Source organism: Protopterus annectens, chromosome 3.part0 (genome assembly GCF_019279795.1).
Source record: "Protopterus annectens isolate FY-2018-M chromosome 3.part0, PAN1.0, whole genome shotgun sequence".
NCBI lineage: Eukaryota > Metazoa > Chordata > Ceratodontiformes > Protopteridae > Protopterus > Protopterus annectens.
In genome coordinates this window covers 1346899052-1346920809 of record NC_056731.1, presented here as the reverse complement: position 1 = coordinate 1346920809, position 21758 = coordinate 1346899052, and the positions used below count along the sequence as shown (strand labels likewise).

General features: G+C 37.4%; 1 protein-coding gene across 1 annotated transcript in view; it reads right to left on the bottom strand.

The window, feature by feature from the left end:
• Window positions 1–11305: 11305 nt before the first annotated feature.
• LOC122797070 (E3 ubiquitin-protein ligase RNF166-like) overlaps window positions 11306–21758 on the bottom strand; it is a 308293-nt gene continuing 297840 nt past the window's right edge. The window contains exon 5 of the mRNA XM_044065845.1: window positions 11306–11452. Within this exon, the coding sequence (XP_043921780.1) occupies window positions 11306–11452 (147 nt within the window). The remainder of the gene's footprint in view (window positions 11453–21758) is intronic.

Genomic DNA, 21758 nt, shown 5'->3' with positions numbered 1-21758 from the left:
TATCGACTGTTAGTTGATTAGCAAGTGTTTGGATGGTCTCAGTGAAGAAGGTATTAAAAACATTAGCAGTTTGCTTTGGATTATCGGAATTTGATCCTATAGGGAGTGGTGTTATGGATTGGCCTGGTTGAAGTAGTCTGTTTATGTTAGCCCAGAACTATTGTGAATTATTTTGATTGGTCTGTTGGAGGTGGAAGTAAAAGTTTTTTTATCTTCGAGTATAGCTTTTAGTCTCATTTCTTTTTTGCCTGAATTGTTGTTGGTCTACAGGGTTTTTAGTTGTTCTCCATAGTGCCCAAACTTTATTTCTCTGTTAAATTTTCTGCCTGGTTTTCTTTGTAAGCCATGAGGCAGGTTTAGATTTAATTTTGATGGAACGCTTTGGTGCATGGTGGTTAAGGATTGTTAAGAATTTTGAGTTAAAGTAGTTTGTTGTTTCGTCAAGTGGGAGGTATTTTATAGGTGACCAATCACATTATTTCAGTTCAGCTTGGAAGTTATTGGGGTTAACGTTTCTGTTGCTTCTTATTGTTTTATATATGGTTCGGTTGTGTGAGTTCGACCTTTGCCTGATTATGTAAGTGAGAGAATGGTCACTTACATCATCAGGGAAGGTCCCTACATTATAGATTTGTTGGTGATTATTTATTAGAATCCAGTCTAGGATGGATTCTTTGTTATTGGGTTTATTAATTCTGGTTGGGGAGTTAATTGTTTGTGAGAAGCCATTAAGGTTAATATGGGAGATTGGTGACTCAGTAGAGCAGTCCTTCCAGTCTATATTAAAGTCTCCAAGAATTATTGTCTCTTGGGGAATTTTTGTGGAGAGTTCAGCAAGGATACCTTCCAGAGTGGTGATGTTGTTACCAGGGGGCAAGTAGATACATATTACATTTAGGGATTTGCTGGGATTAAGTTGACGTTTGGTGCTAATGATTTCTGCATTATTTTCAGAAGAGGAACCAAGATCTAGTATAGATATTTATAGCCCTTCTTTATAGAGGATATCAATACCCCCTTCTTTTTTTACTTTGCGGTCTTGTCTCAAGATGTTGTACCCAGATGGAATAATTTCAACATCTTGTGTAGTGGGTTTTAGCCATGTTTCTGTTAAACAAAGTACATCAAAGGAATGAACATCCAGGAGACCATGGAGGTGGGCAATTTTATTATTTATGCTGCGAATATTGAGGTGAGCTATATAGAGTGAGTTGGGAGATTTAGATGGGATATTTGGGGTAGCAAGAACATGAATTTGGGGTACTGTGCTTGTTTTTTGCCCTGGTCCTGGGTTAGGATGAATGTCCCTATCTAGTAAGGAGAGGTGTAATAGTTTGTTTAAGGGATTGTGGCAGTTAAAGTAATGGTGAAGAGTTATTTTAGGTTTTAGATAGTTGTATTTGATATGGGTCAGTCTGTGATATTTAGCAGGTAAATAGCTAGGTAAAGATGTTATATTTATGTGTTCCGGGGAGTTAATTAAAGGTATATTACTTGTTTGTACATTACGGAAGTTCGGCTGTAAATATTTTGATTGTTCATATGAGGTTAGCAGGTAGGTTGCTGTTAGAGAAAGTAGGAGAAAGACAATGATTAGGAGCCTTAGTTGGATTTGGAAAGGTCATGTTTGCATAGTGACTAATAAGCTTACTGGTTTTCTTTAAAGGGGAGGAGTTATACTAGGGGTGATTAGAGAGAGTTGTATGTAGAATGTTAACAAGATGACTATTGTGATTGGATTGGAGAGGAAGAGGGTGTGGTGAGGATGTATAAGCTTAGGAGCAGTAGGGGTGTGTGGGGATTGGGGTAGGGTAGAGGAGCGGAGTGAGCCCGCAGGGCGAACGGAGCAGGTAGAGACAAGAGAGGTAAGGAGCTGAAAAGAACAATCAGTTGAAGCAGGGATTACAGTAGGTAGGTAACCCTAAATACTGTAATAAAGTTAAAAGAGTAGAAAATAGAGCTACTTGGAGGGTGTGTGAGAGCTAACCATTAAAAGAAATAGATGTTATGGGCTGCAGTTTAATAGCAAGTCTGTGGATAAACAGTATATAGCAAAGGTGTAGTACAGGTCAGGAGAAGGCTTCAAGGCCTGGAAGGGACAAGTCTGTCACCTGGTGGCCCAAATTAATTTATTGTAAGCAGGGTAAAAAAGGAGGGAGTTTAGGTTCCTAATGCAAGAAAAGAAGTAGTGGTTCCAAGTGTCTTTAAACGGTGGAAAAAGTAGATTAGACTGGTTACAGAGTGGGGAGGGAGTAAAGCTGCTTGTTTTCCTGGCTAGCGCTTTATAACTACCTAGATCTAATAATAAGTTATAGGCTATACTGGCCATGATAGTTTAGACACATACTTTCATGCTCCTTTTACTGAGAACATACAGGGATAGGTTGCTTAACTGTGGAGACTGAAGAGAGTTTGGATAGGGTCCTTGTTCTGCATGTTGTTAGTTTGTGTGTCCTAGAGCAACGTACTCAGATTGGAGAGTTTCATGCTCCCTTTACTAAAAAAATACAGGGATAAGTTGCTCAACTGTTGAGACTGAAGGGATTTTGGACAGGGTCCTTGTTCTTCAGGTTGTTAGTTTCTGTGTCCTAGAGCAGTGTACTCAGATTGGCGAGATTAGCCAGGATGCTGGGCCAGGAACACACAGTATATAGGAGTCCTCAAAATGTGTTAATATTATAGACTAATCAGTTTTGTTCCAAATATGTGAAAACAATGGAGAAACTCTGTTTTAATAGGCTGCATTCATTGGATATGGCAGATATAGCAGATTCTCATCTCTCAGCTCATTCACCAGTGCCAGCCTTCCTCCTCCTCTTTACCTTCCCCATCCTAACTGCTTTCATCCACATCCGTTGTCTTGCTCATCAACTCCCTATTCTCTCCCTGCTGTCCAACTTCTGCTAATCTTTGCCCTGTCACCCTTCCTGACCCATCTTCACAGTAGCTGGCTGATCTACATCCTTAGCTCTCCTACCACCTCATTACTTCCTTAATCTCCCTCTCCACACAACCTATCCTCCAATAGTTTTAACTCCTCAGCCTCCTGACAGACCCTTAGCCATGCTGCTGATACTTAACCCAAATAACTCACACACCTTTCCCAGTCCACCATTCCACACACTAATTTAGCCCGTCTGAAGTCCTGAATATCTAACTGTAGCCCTTTCATCCCTTGGTACCTCTGAGCTCAGCTGCTTTAGTTAGTATGTTGGCTCACAGTACGATATCTGCCTTTCAGACCCATGGTCTGGATCTCTCTCTTGAGGTATGGTCACTGTCTCTATGAAGTTAGGGTGACTGAAGAGGTTTAGTTTTTTTATGTACTGTGGTTTCTTATCACCTTTCAAAACATAATGAAGGCTAAGTTATGCAAGATGTTATCATATTATGTTCACCTAAGTTTTGAGGCCTAAGTCATGGTTGAAACAGCTCATGAACCAATCAATTTGCCATGTTAACAAATGATAAATAAATCAGCAAAAAGCTATGAAGGACATAGTTTACATTAGAAGTCATACTAATGATCCAAATGGGTTCTGCTACAAGTGTTTACTTTCTAGTAGCTTGCAACTCACTTGCTCACTGCCACTTTCTCGTAAAAACAATTACTCAAACTCCCATTAGCCCAATCACCCATAATTACTTAGCTCCCCGAACACCTTACCCTTTAAAACTGTATAGCCCTACTACAGCCCTAACATTAACCCTAAAATGGCCACACAGTTCTTAACCTAAGCTCTCACTCTCTTACCTTAAAACTTTAACCCTCTCCTTAAACCTAAATTCCCTGATTGCTCCTTGACCCTAAAACTTTCCTCCACTCCCCAAACATAAGACTCTTAACTCACTCCCTATATCTAAAACTCCCTTCCTATTCTCAAACCCTAGAATATCCCTCCTGCTTCCTAAACATAAAGCTCCCCTGGCCTAATCTACAGCCCTATCCACTCCCATTCCCTCCTGGGCTTCTTGTCTGATCTCATTTTCAAGCTTGATTGCAAGTGGCAGCCTACTCAATCTATAAGATGCATGAATCTCTAGCTTAGCTTCAAGACAGTGATCTTTTGATTGCCTGTAGTAGAACCATCTAAAAATCTTATTTTCTCTTCTCATCCCCCTCTTTTATTCAATAATTATATAAACTCTCTTTCGCTAGTCCTTCTGTGTAAGTCAGCTGTAGCTGCTGCACCTTGGCTTTTGACTGCCTTTAAATGTGGTAAAGATTGTCTAAACCAATGATAAGTGCTGTTGTATTGTCAGTAGTCATGGTGAAACTTTCACTGATGCAGGGCTCAGAAGCACTTCTTATTTCCTGCACTGGAAGGTGTTTACCTACTGCTTACAGCACTGTATGCCACTTTTCGATTTGTTCTTGGCTCAAGTTGCATGTGACAGTGGAAGAAGGAATACTTGCTAGTACTTTCTCTACTCTCCTGTACTATCTCTGGTTTTGTGGCTTCCTCTTTCTAAATGTCCCCCATCTAGAAGTTACTTATCCTCCAGGAAATGTTCTGCTTATCTCAGTGTCAGCACCCTTCTGTATTCTTTATGTAAAAAGTAGTCTACCTGGGATGCAACATACTTCTCTCTATGACAAGAGTGCAGGGATTCAAGATAAACCAAATATAGAGGAAGTATACAGCATGTAGAAAACATTGTATGCCTTGGCAGAGAGATATCTGGCATTCAGCTCCAACAAATCCTTTGTAATCCTTTTGGTCCCACCATTTAGTCCATACACATTCAAGATATGTGTGGTATTTGCTGAGAGGTATGGTTTTAAGGATATTAACAAGGACCAATAATGAACCAGATGAGACTCCTCTTTCTTCGTTGTATAATCCATGTACTATTTAATTAAATTTAATTTAATTTCAGAACTGAAAGTGTTACAGGTCATAGAAAAAAGATGCCAATTATAATAGTTTATAATATAATTAAGTATAATATAGAGGATTATAATTTATGACTTGGTCTCCAATTATAACCTAGTTGTTGTGTTCAAGTCACGAATGACAATAAATTCATCCCAAGAGTGGACTGAAACAGACTTCAAGCAGTGAATTCTGACATACATCTCAAGAACACATAACAACTGAGTTATGATCTGAAAGACCCAGTCATAATTCTTTGTAGTACATGGAGATATATCTGTGCTAGTACACTACTAGTTACAAAGAAGTCTAGGAGCATGATTTTTACTGTTTTGAAATCCATGAAACATTTATTTTTTCACATAGCATCCCTTTGAGGAGTAGTTTTAAAATTCATTAGGCACTTCCATCAGTCACACTTCAGTGTAACAGGGGGTATACAACAGCTCCTCAAGCTGTTTTAGCTTCTTGCCACTGTTCTTGAGTGATTGGCATTGGCTGCAGTTACACTATAGAACAAGCCTAGAACTTAACAGAGCTGAGAGGTGCTTAACAAAACTTTATTACTACACACATTTCTTGTATTAGGCAGGTGCTCAACAAAGTAATTTTTTCTCAGATTAGGAACATAATGACAGTGCTACATATACTACATGCATCTTTGATTAAAATGGAAGTACAGTGGGCTAAGTTCAAATACTCTTGGCACAGTTAAAGGGCAATTTCCTGCCATGCTTTCATGGATGTGAAAGGAAAATACTCCGAGGAGTATGACAAAGTCAAGAAATGTTTGCTTGCACGTGTTGAGGTAACAGAGACCTGGCTTAATAAGTTACATGAATGGACTTCTAAAAATAGAATAACAGTGTCTCCATTACGTGAAATTAAAACATGCAGCATTTTTTCTGGTTAGACCCATTGGACTACAACAGTAAAGAAACAATGGCTGAGCTCAGATTTTTAAACAGGCATTGCCAACAGCAATTAAAAACTGGGTGTGTCACACTGACTCACACTGATTCAAAAGATTTTGAAAGATTTTTTTTTTTACTCTGTTAATTTTTTTTCTAGTGAAATTTTATATAAGGAGAAGTCAGTATATGTGACTGAGGAGTCACTTGTTATTACAAAAGAGGCAACTACACATATACTTTGCTTAAAATGTGGGAAAAGGGATCACTTTGCTAAACATTTGAAATGCTAATACTAATCCTGATATGAATATTGATCATGCTGAAAAATGTGTTAATGATGTAGAACCTATGGAATGTGTTGACCTGCAGGAATAGTTGAAACTGCATTGTGTTACTGCGCAATTACCAAATTAATGTTGTTTTAGTGGATGAGAAGGAAATGCAAGGGCTGCTGGATTCTAGCAACATCATAAAAGGGCTGTATATTTCTAGGCAGAAGGCTTTGACAAAAGATTGTGGAGGCAGTATGTACACATGGAGAGAAAATGATATTCCATTATCCAGGCAGAAATCCAAACTAAGTTTGGGAAGGTGCTACACCCTATAGCACTGGTAATGATAACTGGAAAGGATTCCCTTCATTTTAAAGTCCTATGGAAACAGTGGAAAGGCGGTAGCATTCTTGATAAACCAGGTCCTCCACCAAAAGTCTTGGATCCCCACAGTTGTAAACATTAAAAAGTTTTTCAGTAAGGGCCCAGGAACAGCAATAGACAGCCATAAGGAAATCAGGATATACGTAGTCAAACAAGGCAAGGAAGACCCTATAAACCCTCCCAAAACTAGGAAACTACTACCAGTGGCAAGCAGAGTTGGACTGATGAAGTCCAACTTAGTGTGGATTTAAGTGCTTAATGTGTTCGTGCTTCTTATGGTCCATTAAAGAATTTTAATTTTATTTCATGCATTGGCATCTGCATTGTGTTTTGATTACATCCATAACTCTCCAGCAGCTTCTACTATTGTTTGAGACTTTTTACATTGTCGTACCCTGTTTTTTTGGGGTATTCAGAGTTGGACTGGGAACAGAGAAGTAGGCTGAAATAATGAGTGAAACTTTAGAAAAAGATATTTCCACTAAGTGCCCTTTGAGGTTTTGGAGAACCCCATCAAGGAGCTATGATAAAGAAAAACTTCAGAAACAAGGGGAAGGGGTAGCAACTCATACTGCAGAAACAAGACAGAATAAGCCTAAAGAAAAGGTAGGTACCAAGCACCAGGTAACAGACAAAAGAGCTCTTGAGAATTCTGAAGACAAGAAAGTGATTGCCATATTGAATACTGGGAGGAACTACCTTTGCTGGGGGAAGAATGGGACACTGAATTCCCCGTCTCTGGTGTAATAGGGGAAGAGTCAGACCCCTACCTCATAAGGAACTACTAACTACCTAGCTGAGTCAGATGAAATATAACAAGGCTCAGTGGGGGGATAACACTGAGCAGAAAGAACATGATGATCGAATAGGAACCTACCACAAATGCCCCTACTTGGTATGCCTACTTTGAATTACAGAATGCCTTGCCATATAGATAAGGAAATGGAGGAAGAATTACCTCATTTGCTAGTACCCAAACCCTTCAGGAATTTAGTCATGAAACTGGCACAGTCACATACTGGGGTGATACTCAAGAATAAACAAATTCAAGACCAGGATTATAGCCAGACTTTTATTGGCCAGGCATAAGAAAAGAAATTAAAAATGTAGTGTCAGAAAAGTACTTAAAAACCAAGCTTTAAAAAAATCCTCTTATCCACATGCCCATAACAGAGGTGGCATATTCATGTGTTTCCATGGATATTATGGGACCATTAATAAAGCCCAGTAATTAATATTAATATATACTGATAATCCTAGACTGTGCAACTAAGTATGCCAAAGAAATCAGCTATAACAGGCCAGTGCCAGAGTTATAAGCAAGGAAGTTATTTTTACTATTGTCTCAGGTGAGGATACCAAAGGAGATACTCACTGATCAAGGCCCCCCATTTATATTTAAAAGAATCCACTGATTATTCCAATGTTTTAAGGCAAAATAACTTAGACCTTCAGTATATCATCCACCAGACTTATAGTCTAGAGGAGCAGTTCAGAAGGACTTTAAAGGCCATGTTGAGGAAGGTCATTGTGAGTGATGGAAAGAACTGAGACCAACTCCCATCAAAACTCCTGTTTGCTATCAGAGAAGTGCTACAGGCATTGAGGGCATTTAGCCATTTTGAACTTCTATATGGCAGAAGCTCTAGGGGGTGGTTGTTGGACATTGCCAAAGAGACTTACTGGAGTCAGTCGTCATGCAGCCCAATACCTTACTCATCGGTGATTTTAACTGTCTTAACATTGACTGGGGAACATACACAACCACTAACATGCAGGCTCAGAGGTTCTTGGTGTATGTCAATGCAATTGCTGTAGAACAGCTGGTTGGCACACCCACTAAGGGCTCAAATATCCTGGACATAGTACTCACTTATCAGGATCCCTGGTATAAACAGGCTATACAGCAAAAGAAAGAAATAAACTAATTTCATAAAATAATTGGGAACAGGCTCAGCAGAAGAAGAAATCCCTCACTAGTCTAAACAAATAACTCAGAAATCTGGTCAAGTCCTCAAAAGCAAATTATGAAGCAAAAATAGCCTTCCTAGTCAAAGAAAATCACAAAGCATTTTAACTACATCTGAAATCTTTAGGGGAATACCTAGCTATGTGCAGAGCTGGTTGTGGATGACACCATCAATACTCAACTGGAGAAAGTAGCCACCCTGCTAGCTGACAGATTTGGACCAAACTTCACCACCCTGTCCATACTGGTCATCCCCCAAAGAATACCTGCCACCATTCTTCAGCCTATTATCTCAAGAGAGCAGGTCATCTTTGTGCTCTCTAAGGCTAAAAACACAGCATCAATGGGCCCTGATAACATTCCAGGTTATCTTTTAAATAGCTTAAAATATGTCCTAGTAGACCTACTCGGATCCCACTTTAATCACAGCCTCCAGACAGGCTATGTCCTGCCAGAATGGAGGACAGCAACAGTCATGCCTCTGTACAAGGGATTACCAACCTAAGGAATTATAGATGCATAATCCTGACTAGCCTCATCTGTAAAGTCATGAAATGAAACATCATCGAACTAATCAACAAGGAAATAAGTAATCTTCAGACTCTGGACCCAACCCAGTTTTGATTCATTACAGGTAGACTATGCCTGTTAAATCTGGTTGGCTTCTTAGAAAAGGTCACCAGGACCATTGATGAGGGAAAGACTATGCATACCACCAACCTTGACCTGGCCAAGGCATTTGACACAATTCCCCAATCAGGTATAGAGAAACTCTCTCAACTGGGCTTAAACCCCTATGTCACTAGGTAGGTAGCCAAATAGCTCACCAACAGGACACAGTCTGTCAAGGTGGGTGAAGTCATGTCTAGCAAGAGGTCAGTCACCAGTGGCATATCACAGAATTCTGAACTAGGCCCTCTCCTCTTTTGCTTTTATTTCCCAGAAGTCAAGGCAAACATAGATGGCCTTTGGCTGACCAGGTTCACGGATGACTGCAGATTGGAGAAATCAGTGAATCCCTGAGCGATATAGATATACTGCAGAAATGATTAATGCAGACAAATGATTGATGCCAGAGCCATGGACTGAAACAAAATGCAAAAAATGCATAAATATCCCCTTTGGGAAAGCAAATACCCAAACTAATTACAGTATAGACAGCACCCCACCTAAGAGTAGAACCAGTGATACATGATCTGGGTACTCAGGTTGATAATAATCTGAACTTCAGCCACCATGTGTCCACAGTGTTAAGAAAGTCCTTCTATGTAGCATAAATCATAAGTAAGGCCATGACATCCAGATCAAAGGATGTTATAATTCCATTGTACTCAGCCCTCACCACACCAGTAATTGAGTATTATGCACCCGTTTGCATATCTCACCAGACATCAGCAACAGCTGGAGCAACCCCAGAGGTTTCCCACCAGGAAGATACAGTGTATAAAAACAAGTCCTACATGCATAGCCAGCCTTAGGCATAGGCCAACTAGGCGGCTGCCTAGGGCGCCACTGTAGCAGGGGCACTTTTTCAGTGTTTATTTGGTGTATATAGACCAGGATGGGGGCACCGGGTGGTGTCGTTGGGGGCGCCATAGAGCCCTTTTGTCTAGGGTTCCAGTTGATCTAAGGCCGCTCCACATGGAAAGATAAAAAACCCTATCACTGTATTCTGTTTCCTACAGACTACTATGGCGCGATCTGTGTCTGGCCTACAGGGCAGTCTCCAATCCAGCCCTGATGAAAATGTTACACATTCATAAATTAAAGTGCATAAGGGTCCCTCATTCCAGGGATCGTAGTAACTAACCCCTGACATAAATAAATCATGCTGGCGAGATAGATCTGGAACCAGCTTCCCATTCATGTGAAGCAAAGCCTTTTCAAGTGCAACCTAGATCAATGGATGGGTACTCGTAAATTTACTCCTGGGGTTGCGGCCATGTCCCTCATGGACAGTGACAGTCAGTATTAGATACCATAGCACAGGTTCATACTTCTGTGAACTTTGTTCACCTAGCTATTGAAAATTGGGAAACCTGGATTAAATATGGCTAGGCTTGTAAAGGCCCTTGGGTCATTAGCCTTGTAATCGCCTATAAACCTATGACTCATGTTTCTGCCTTCCCCCACCGGTTCCCAGATATTCCTCAAAAGTAATTGTTTAAACTGTATTTACTTGACAAAAAGAGAAACAGGAGGAGGAAGGAAAGCAGTAAGGAAAGAAAGATAAAAGGAATGACATAAAGGGAATACAAGTAGTGCTACTTCATGGAAATATTTTAGTGGCAACTTAATTGAATGTTCATTTGTCAGTCATATTAGGCTATACATTACCTTTCTTTAAGTAAAATAAACATGACAAATCTTACTCTATATAAGTGGTAATTTGCACTAGCACTTGGATGCTGTTGTCTTTTAACTTTATAAAATAAAACCAAAGTGAGTGATAACATACAGCATTACCACACAAAAACATATCTGTATTAACTTTTAACAAAAAATATGAAGTTTTGCCTGGAGTCAGAAATGCATACAGAAATGTATATACTTACACAACAACAGCAACAAAATATGTGAAAAGTACTGTATCATGAGTGACTCTATTATGAGTAATGTTTTTTTTTTTGTTTGTAATGAAGCATGTAACAATAAAAGCATCCCAACAATATAAAACAAATCTAAGTCATTAATATAGTATTGCTGTATTCTGCTTTCAGGTGAAATAGAAAATGGGTAAATAACCAACTACCTCAATTACTTTTAAAATAAAAGCAAGAAAAAAAAATATTACCAAGTGAAGTTTACCCCCACTCCCAAAATGTATAGTTCATAATGGGTAGCTTGAGTCCCTATGAACCTATGAGTCAACCTAAATGAAGCGTTACATCAAAAGGAAATTGTTCCAGGTACTTGGAACAGACTTACCACAAACTCATCAACAGAAAATGTGTGCCTTTTATTTAAATGTCCAATGAAGTTTCTGCTTTGATATGATGCATCTCCCCATGGCATCGATACACAGATTGGGCAGACCTATACAGTGAATAAAAAATCAAAGTTATAAAAGAAGGTTTTGAATTTCACCAATAAAGGAAATTATACTTCTAAATATGGCTTTTAAAAGAAATTATCTTTCCTTTTAGATCCCTTTCAGACTGGATCTGTAATACATAAATACACCTAAATTTGATTTGATCTGTCTCTGTCTATATATATATATATATATATATATATATATATATATATATATATATATATGGGTACATGTTAGTAAGTCGACAAGTGAGAATATCGACATCCACTTCACCGACACATGAAATAATCGAAACCGCAAATCACGGACATTTAACAGGTAAGAGGTTTAAATTTCGCTAATCATGCCTACCACACATGCATAACACTGCCACACTTACTAAAACATGGTAGGCATGATTAGCGAAATTTAAACCTCTTACCTGTTAAATGTCCGTGATTTGCGGTTTCGATTATTTCATGTGTCGGTGAAGTGGATGTCGATATTCTCACTTGTCGACGTAGTAACATGTACCCATATATATATATATATATATATATATATATATATATATATATATATATATCTTTATTTATCATATGTTAAGAGGGTCGGTGGTCTGATCCAAGGACCCTTTACAGTATTGACCATGGCCAAAATGCATAAGTCAAAGAGATTTACAATGTATTGACTATATTCCACTTATAAACAGGTTATCATGTTTTTCTATGTGTAGAATTTTTAAATGCTGTATAGTTTAGGGTTGTAAATTACATAATGTATCTTTATCTAGTTAGCTTATTAGTTATAGCATTTAACCCAAGTAAACAATTTTTTATCAGTCCACCTTGTCACTCGTCTTGTGTATATTCAATAATACGATGAAGCTGGGTATTCATTTAAGTAGTTTATTACACACAAACACATCAGGTTGGAGAACAGTAACATTAAACTTAAAACTAATTAACTGACTAGTTTACACATGGATGCTTACGCCTTGGCTGCTCATTACAAAATGGCACTCTTGCTTATATGCACGTGCACACTGACTGGAATAGCTCTTAAAAGAACATACATATACTGATCTACATTCTCCCTTTTTGACTAGTTGGTCATGAAAATAAACAATGAGAATCATATGAGCATAAAAATTATACAAATATATACAAATAACAATCATGTCCAGGTTGCTGTGTATTTAGGATTAGGTCTTGAGATACGACCTGACCTTGTAATGTAATAACTAGAACTGGGTTTGATAACAGGGACAGTCACTGGGGGATGTTCTTCTTGATGACTTTCAGGGATACTTTCAGGAACAGAAACAGTTGATGAAATGTTCACTGGAATGGGAACATTGGACAAATCACTCTGAGAATTAGTCTTTGTTGCAAGCAAAATGTTGCAACACTGTAGTAACTGTTTCTGACTGAGCCTGAATTCCATGCCTTACAACTCAACAATGTATGATCTCAGTTCTTCACACAAATGTTTCACAAGTCCTATTCAGTCAAATCCATTTGCTGTCTGCACCCAAACTATATCTCCTTCTTTTAACAGATTCAGATATTTGCTGGTTTTATCATAGTAAGACTTTTGCGACAAATGCTTATTCAGGAGTTGAGGTTTTACTTCTGTGCTGTTTTTAGCACTTGGAGCCAACAAATTCTTACTGATTGGCAGTGTGGTTCTGGTTTGTTTCAACATTAACCTCTAGGCAGGTGAACCAAGAAGATTGTCATGCGGTATGTTTCTGAGATTAAGCAGATTTAGAAAAACATCAGTATTGTCACATTTAGACTTTTCCAACAGCTGTTTTGCACTTTGAACTGCTTGTTCTGCTAAGCTTTGCATGTCAGTTATCTTAGTGGTGCTGAAAGTGTGCTCAAATCTGGAACAAACTTGTCCAAATAGTTGACCATGCCAAGAAAACGTTGTAAGGAAGTGACATTGTCTGGAGCTGGCATCTCAAGAATTGCAGTTTGCTTGGAAGGATCTGGTCATAAACCTGCACTGGTTAAACAAATGACCCACATAAGTAACTTCTTGTAGCCTGAATTTGCATTTCTGAGGATTTAGCTTAAGATTCACCTCATGAGCACATTCTCGAACTTTCCTGAGATTTCTATCATGTTTGACTTCACCATTGCCTCCTACAAGAATATCATCTACTATAATAGCACATGGATAGCCAGAAAAACAATTGCTCCATTGCACGTTCAAAGACTTCATTGGCAGAATTTATCCCAAATGGCATTCTCAAAAATCTGTACCTTCCAAATGGTGTACTGAAAGTGGTAAGCAATGAAGATTTACAGTCAAGCAAAATTTGCCAAAATTAACTTTTTGCATCTAAGGCATTGTTGCAGTTTTTTTCTATTGTTTACATTGTAACAGTGATCATACATTATGTTCCTGAAAGGCCTCTCAGGTTTGCCTGTATAAAAGCTTGTGCAAACCAGACATTTCACAGTATAGACAATTCTTGGCATTGATCAGATTCCTTTTTGCAAAAATCTAGTGGACCCAAGGGCATTTCTTTAAGAATTAAGCTTGTACCTTCAAAAATAAATGAACATTTGTTTACAAAATCCACATTTAGTTGTACCAGCATAATTATTAGTCAGATTTAATTAATCTAAAAATGCCTTTGGGTCCATTATATTCTTGCAAAAGGGAAACTGCTCAAGGTCAGGAATTGTCTTTATGACAAAATGTCTGGGTTGCACAAGTCTTTATAGAGACAAAACTGAGAGGCCTTTCAGGAAGAGAATTTATGAACAGTGTTATGACTTAAAAATAAAAACTGCAACAGTGCTTTGTACATACATATTGAGTGTAGTAATAAATGCAACGATTTCAGATATGTAATACTTGAAAAGGTGCCTGTTAACCCATGAGATGGAAAATGGGAGACAAAACTGTACTTTAAGGAATTATATTGGCAGTTAAAACTGAATGCCATTTCCCCACCAGGGTAGAATGACTTTTTATCTATACAATCTGTTTTAAAGATTTGCTCAGCTAAATTATGAAATGATTTATAATTATACACAAGGATAAATTTAATATTGGTTATGTTTTGTATATATTTTTATATACAAATTTTTTACATATTTTAACAACATGTATATACCTGTAAATTTAAAGCATGTAATTAATGGATGCACTATTTAAAGAAGTTGGTTCCAATGGATTGTATTCTGATGAAGTTTCGTTTCAGAAACAAAAATTTTAAATTATATGTGTTATTGTAGTTTATTAAAATTGGATTTGAAGAGTTTTCTGATTTCAGCATTTGTTTCACATCACTGACTGGTGTTGGTAATGTTTCAGCAACCAAACGTTACCTTCTTGTATTTTAATGCTTTGTTTTTGATAATGTACACCACTCAGTTTTGGTTATTTGAGGACAATTCTTTTCCAAAACTCACTTCTCCATCCTAGGCTTTATACATCATGGTCTTCCAATATAAACAGCATTGCGACATAAGACATGCATCTGGCGTCCTCTGCAGCTCCAACCTCTGACACATTTTAATTTTTATTATCACTCCAACCTCTGGCATCTTTTAATTTTTATTATCACTCCAACCTCTGGCATCTTTTAATTTTTATTATCACTCCAACCTCTGGCATCTTTTAATTTTTATTATCACTCCAACCTCTTTTAATTTTTATTATCACTCCAACCTCTGGCATCTTTTAATTTTTATTATCACTCCAACCTCTGGCATCTTTTAATTTTTATTATCACTCCAACCTCTGACACATTTTAATTTTTATTATCACTCCAACTTCTGGCATCTTTTAATTTTTATTATCACTCCAACCTCTGACACATTTTAATTTTTATTATCACTCCAACCTCTGGCATCTTTTAATTTTTATTATCACTCCAACCTCTGGCATCTTTTAATTTTTATTATCACTCCAACCTCTGGCATCTTTTAATTTTTATTATCACTCCAACCTCTGGCATCTTTTAATTTTATTATCACTCCAACCTCTGGCATCTTTTAATTTTTATTATCACTCCAACCTCTGGCATCTTTTAATTTTTATTATCACTCCAACCTCTGGCATCTTTTAATTTTTATTATCACTCCAACCTCTGACATATTTTAATTTTTATTATCACTCCAACCTCTGGCATCTTTTAATTTTTATTATCACTCCAACCTCTGGCATCTTTTAATTTTTATTATCACTCCAACCTCTGACACATTTTAATTTTTATTATCACTCCAACCTCTGGCATCTTTTAATTTTTATTATCACTCCAACCTCTGACACATTTTAATTTTTATTATCACTCCAACCTCTGGCATCTTTTAATTTTTATTATCACTCCAACCTCTGGCATCTTTTAATTTTATTATCACTCCAACCTCTGGCATCTTTTAATTTTTATTATCACTCCAACCTCTGGCATCTTTTAATTTTTATTATCACTCCAACCTCTGGCATCTTTTAATTTTTATTATCACTCCAACCTCTGGCATCTTTTAATTTTATTATCACTCCAACCTCTGGCATCTTTTAATTTTTATTATCACTCCAACCTCTGACACATTTTAATTTTTATTATCACTCCAACATCTGGCATCTTTTAATTTTTATTATCACTCCAACCTCTGGCATCTTTTAATTTTTATTATCACTCCAACCTCTGACACATTTTAATTTTTATTATCACTCCAACCTCTGGCATCTTTTAATTTTTATTATCACTCCAACCTCTGGCATCTTTTAATTTTTATTATCACTCCAACCTCTGACACATTTTAATTTTTATTATCACTCCAACTTCTGGCATCTTTTAATTTTTATTATCACTCCAACCTCTGACACATTTTAATTTTTATTATCACTCCAACCTCTGGCATCTTTTAATTTTTATTATCACTCCAACCTTTGGCATCTTTTAATTTTTATTATCACTCCAACCTCTGGCATCTTTTAATTTTTATTATCACTCCAACCTCTGGCATCTTTTAATTTTTATTATCACTCCAACCTCTGGCATTTTTTAATTTTTATTATCACTATTTGGTCACTACAATGGTAAGCAGTTATGTTCCTACTCCCCTCTAATCAATTTATATCCTTATACATAGCAGACATCACTGACTGATAGAGTCCACTATTTGTATTCAGGGCTACTCACTTCAAACACCCTTCCAACTCCAAATTACTAAAAAAAGTTAATAACATAATCGTCCTGTTTACTCTCCCTGCCAAACAGCAGTTGGAACTGAGGAATAGAATCAGAATATGAATACTGAGGCTACACTGATTTTAAAATAGCAATATGTATTTTACAAGATCCACAACAAAACTGTACAAGTACTCACTGCAACAGAAAAAGACATTTTCAGATTTCTAAATTCTAACTTTTAGATGTACTTTTTGGTTTCCAGTTCCATTAGCATTGAGACTCCTTCCTCTCCACTCATTTGGTAACCCCCCCCCCCCAGAGGCAAGCGCCCTACAGCCCATGCTTCCATCCTGGGTGTAAGGGTCAGAAGGGGGAGCAATGTCATCATCCTTCTGGGAAATGGGCACTTTTATTTAAAGTCCTCTGGCTTCCCTGCATATGCCCGCTGCATCCTAAGGGGCTGTCATGCAGCAGGTGTATGTGAGGGGTGTGTCTTCCACTTACACAGAAGATATTGCCAGAGTAGTTTTGCCACTCTTTGAAGGCAAAGCACCTCCAGTTATCCCTGGTCTCCACCAGGGAGTCTCCAGACAGTGAACACTCCGACACATGCACACCAAATCCTTCCTCGTAGAGGGAAAACTGAGAAGGCTCTGTGTTATCAGTCTACTCTCTCCCAGTCATCTTTTCAAGTACAAATTTGTAAAAGCTTGAATGTAGTCAGGGCTTTATCCCTTTCTGGCAGTGAGCTGGCAGTTCTAAATTCTAACTTCAGAACTCTCCACAGTAAACTACTAACGAGAAACGGTTGACTGAATAGCTGAATGAATAATTAAAGGAGCTTTTTGTGCCTTTCATTTCCCACACCATCAAATCAATTAGCTGTTCACGTGTGTAAGAAAAATAATTCTCATCGCTATGATAACATTCATTTGGGAGATTAGATTTCCAAGAGAATTTAATGGAAAGCCTACTGAAAATGCTGATATTCGGTAACAGCCATGATCTAAACATCTAGTCAAGCATCAGGGACACTCATGCACCACTGAAGCACCTTTAAGGAGTTTAGCTGCCAAAACAAAAGTAGCCATATCTTTACATGATCTTTAGCAAGGCTTCCACTGGGCAAAACTGAATGCAGAGAGGACTGGAATCCCCAAACTGCATTACTCGAAAACATCTTGCCAAAAGACACTTTTTAAAATATTTTTGTAGGGGGCCAAGTCCTCCATGCCCCCGAACTTGTATATACCATCTCCACTTACTCGAAGAAGGGGGAAATTCCCCCAAAAAGGGAATCACGTCCGGCTCAACTTACCAGCAGCAATTTCTTATGGAAGGACTACAATCATCAATCATCAGTGAGTTGAAGCTTTGGCAGTTGAAACTCGACAGCTCATGCTTTGTTCACTAATAAGGCAACCTTAACAAGTCTGTCTTGGAATATTGCAGCACTACATTTTTACAAATTTAGTACTGAATTTGGCATTAAAGTGGTTTCAGAACATTAAACATAATAACTCTGCAACCACTTCACCATTTTTAAAACAAGTTAAAAATAAACCTTCTAGCATTAACAACTTAAAAATGACCAAGCTACTTTAAGAATCCAGCAGCAAACATATGAAGACAGCAATTGGGTTACATGTAGTTCTCTTATGACTCCTGTTTTCATTCATTCTTCATGTTATATCATAGCATACCTGTTCATTCAGGTAGAAAGTTAATTGTGTAATTCTTTGTGTCTTTCTGGTCAATTGTCTTTAGCTGTCAACATTTTAGGTGAAGAATCATTGTTAGATTGATTGTCATGTAGTACAATAAGGTGAAACACTAAATCATCAAAGTCAGCTAAAAAAAAGTTTGAGAACAAACAATTTTTAGTCAACATATGCTTTTTATTACTTCAGTTCACCATTGGGCAATGAATATCTCTTACAAAATGTGGTTCAGGATTGTACAATAATGAATATTTGTTTGTTCTACCTTACTAGTTTAGTCAAAATATACTGACCTTTCCGGAAAGTAGATTATGTTGTTTATTTCTGGAATCTGTATAAGCTTTCATCGTACACTTTACTTCTGCTCAAACTGTCTTTCCTTATCACATCCTTTGGCTTGTCTCTTGGTTCATTAACGGAAGGAATTTTGCTCTTGAATTTATATCTGAACTTCAGAATAACTGGTGCTATCCTTATTTGTGTATGTATTCCAGTCTTGTACCATTCTGAACATTCCTTTTCTATCTCAGCAGTGCTAAATCAGTCATAGAATGTTGGAATGATTCTACTCTACAGATATAGGTTCATAGGAGATTACTAGACTAACAGCTCAAGAGCCCTTAAAAGCCTAGCCAGTTTTATCCAGAGTTTCCTAATTTTCTATCCCTAGGGAAAAGAAAGCAAGGGTCAGCAAGTGGGATTTTGACAATTTTTACAAACTGCCTCTGTCCATAAAGGATATGAGTGCCCAGAAGTGAATTTGCAATTTCCCATCCATTGGTCGAGATTGCGCCTGAAGATAGTCAGGAAGGGTTCTGCTTCACTTGACTAGGAAGCCTATTCCAGAGGAGGAGCAATCTCTAGGACACATAATTGTCTCTCTAGCATGATCTGTTCATGCCAGAGATCAGGTTCAGATCCTTGGAGAAGGTATCCCTTGTGCAGTTAGTCCTGTGAATATGCAACATTTCCATCATGGAAATTTGAGCTGAATTTATTGGCCAGCAGGTTTGCTATTTCATCTGGATTAGTATAGGCAGTGCCATCTACAGTCAACTCAGCACATTGATGAGTGTTTCCCTTAAGAGTCTGGACATAACTAAGAAATGCTTTGTGGTTAACCTTTGCTTGGCAGGTTATTTTAGTCTCATATGTAAAATCCAAGAAAGTGCGGAAGGCACTGTATGACACCCAGAGTTTAATATAAAGCATAAACAGATAAGAGATTTTGCTTTTACACAATAAAAAGACTTCTTCGGATAAAAAAACATGCAAGAACAAAGTATTTAAAATCCTCTCTGTGAAGTCACATGACCAGTAGTTGTTTTCTTAAAGTCATTATGTGCCATTTAACAAATGTTATAAAAGAAACTAAAACTGCCTAATCCCAGAGCCATCTTAATAAAAAGCATTACTAAAATTTTTAACACAATTCAAAAAATAAACACATTTATCATTGATAGGCTTTATGTTTAAGCAAACAAGTAATAGAAGAAAGTTCATTCAGACCTGGGCTGTTGCTTACATTAAAACAAAGCTGCCACATTAACTCTTTCTTTTCTAGCAGCAACCCTCAAAGTCTCCCCTGTGGTTTGATTCTACCTGTTCAAGCAGTGTGAATGTAAACTCATGTTCCAGACAGACATAAGGTGCTTAGACAATGCACTAATTTTGCTTTTGTTCAGTATTGTACAAAATGTTCGTAAATTCTGTCTTTTAACATATGCTTAGTCTTTCCAACATAGAAACTTTCACAGCCTTGACATAGGGTTAAATAAATGTCCCCTTTTGACATACAGTTGTACCTACCCTAGACTTTAAGGCATTCCCCCTTTACTACAAAGGTGTTACCACAATAAATGTTTCTGCAGTATGGGCAAATACCACAATTAAACATACTACTAACTGTGTCTCGGATTGTTTTCCTTTATGGCGAATTCAGAAATATTCTTGAAACTAAGTCCCTTTCTGTAAATGGCTAAGGGGCTGTTGCCAAGGTTTTCCTTGACATTTTTATTTTCATTAAAAATACTCCAGTTTTTATTCAAGACCAGCTTGATGCAGTTATGGTCTACAGAAAAAGTAGTGATAAAACTAGTCTTGTAGTTTGGTTTCTCACCCATCTTCAAGGGATGGTGTAAACCACCAGTTATAATCTCTCCTTGTATCCTACAATCTTTCCCATTAAGAACAGGGGTGAAGTCGGTTTTGCCCGTTTTCATCACCACTTCATTCATAGAGCAGTCGATAAAACTTTCTGGATATCCCCTTTTAAAAAACATTTATTTTAACGTGTTATACTCACCAAGAAAGTCAGAAAAAAACTAAAATCATACATACTGCTCTAGCCTTTTACTACAGCTTTTTTCTGTGTTACAGGATATGACCTGGAATAGTGCAAGAAAGAATTAGATTAAGTTGGTTTCCTATAAATTTTGGAAATAATTTTCCTGCTGGTATAATCCTTTACCAGATTTACATCCAGATAAGAAATTTTATCAACACCTATGTCATGATTAAACTTCAAGAATTCAGTGTTGTTGTTTAAATATTCTAAGAACGGGAGAATATTGTTGTCATCCTTCCATGCAATAAAGATATTATACAGGTACCTCATATAGAGGCACCATGATTCCCTGTACATACTGTTCAGGACAAATTGTTTTTTTCCATCCTGTCATATCTGTATTGGCATATACAAAACCACACACAGATCCCATGGCCACTCCTTTCTCCTGAAGAAAATTTTGATTTTCAGAGTAGATGTAATTATTCCATGGTACCAATTCTAAAAGCCCAACCAGACGATTAATCCTATCTTGGGATAAAACACTATTATTGCAAAGAAATTCTGTAAATCTCTGAACCCCAGTGATATAGGAATCACAGTAAACATATCTTTTACATCAGTGGTTAAAAATACAAGACATTCATTGAACTCAAGATTGTTGCACTTACTCAAAAATCCCTTACACACATACTGAACATTTGCACTATGCCTTTACAATAAAAATCCAACTATTTTGTCAAAGAGGAAATGACGGAACATCTAGCATCCATAATAGGAGATATTGGTGGATTTTCCGTCTTTGTGAAATTTTGGTACCCCAAATATCGTGGGTGTCTTGGGGTCTTCCAAATACAAAAACTTGTATTCTTGAATATTGATCTGTCCTTGTGTCAACATGTCATAACAATGCTGCATATATTTTTAGCATATACAAATTTTAACTCATTTCATGAAACATGTCTATAAATGTCTTCAAACAAATTGCTGTACTTCATGTCAACATATCATGCCCTCATCTGCTGTACATTACGTTGTTTCACCTGTCCTCTTTCACTGTGTTCAGTCCTACAATTCATCAGTGTGTCCCTATTCAATACACACACTTCCCCTGGGTGTTTATCTTACATGGCAGTCCATGTACCCTCACAGATCGT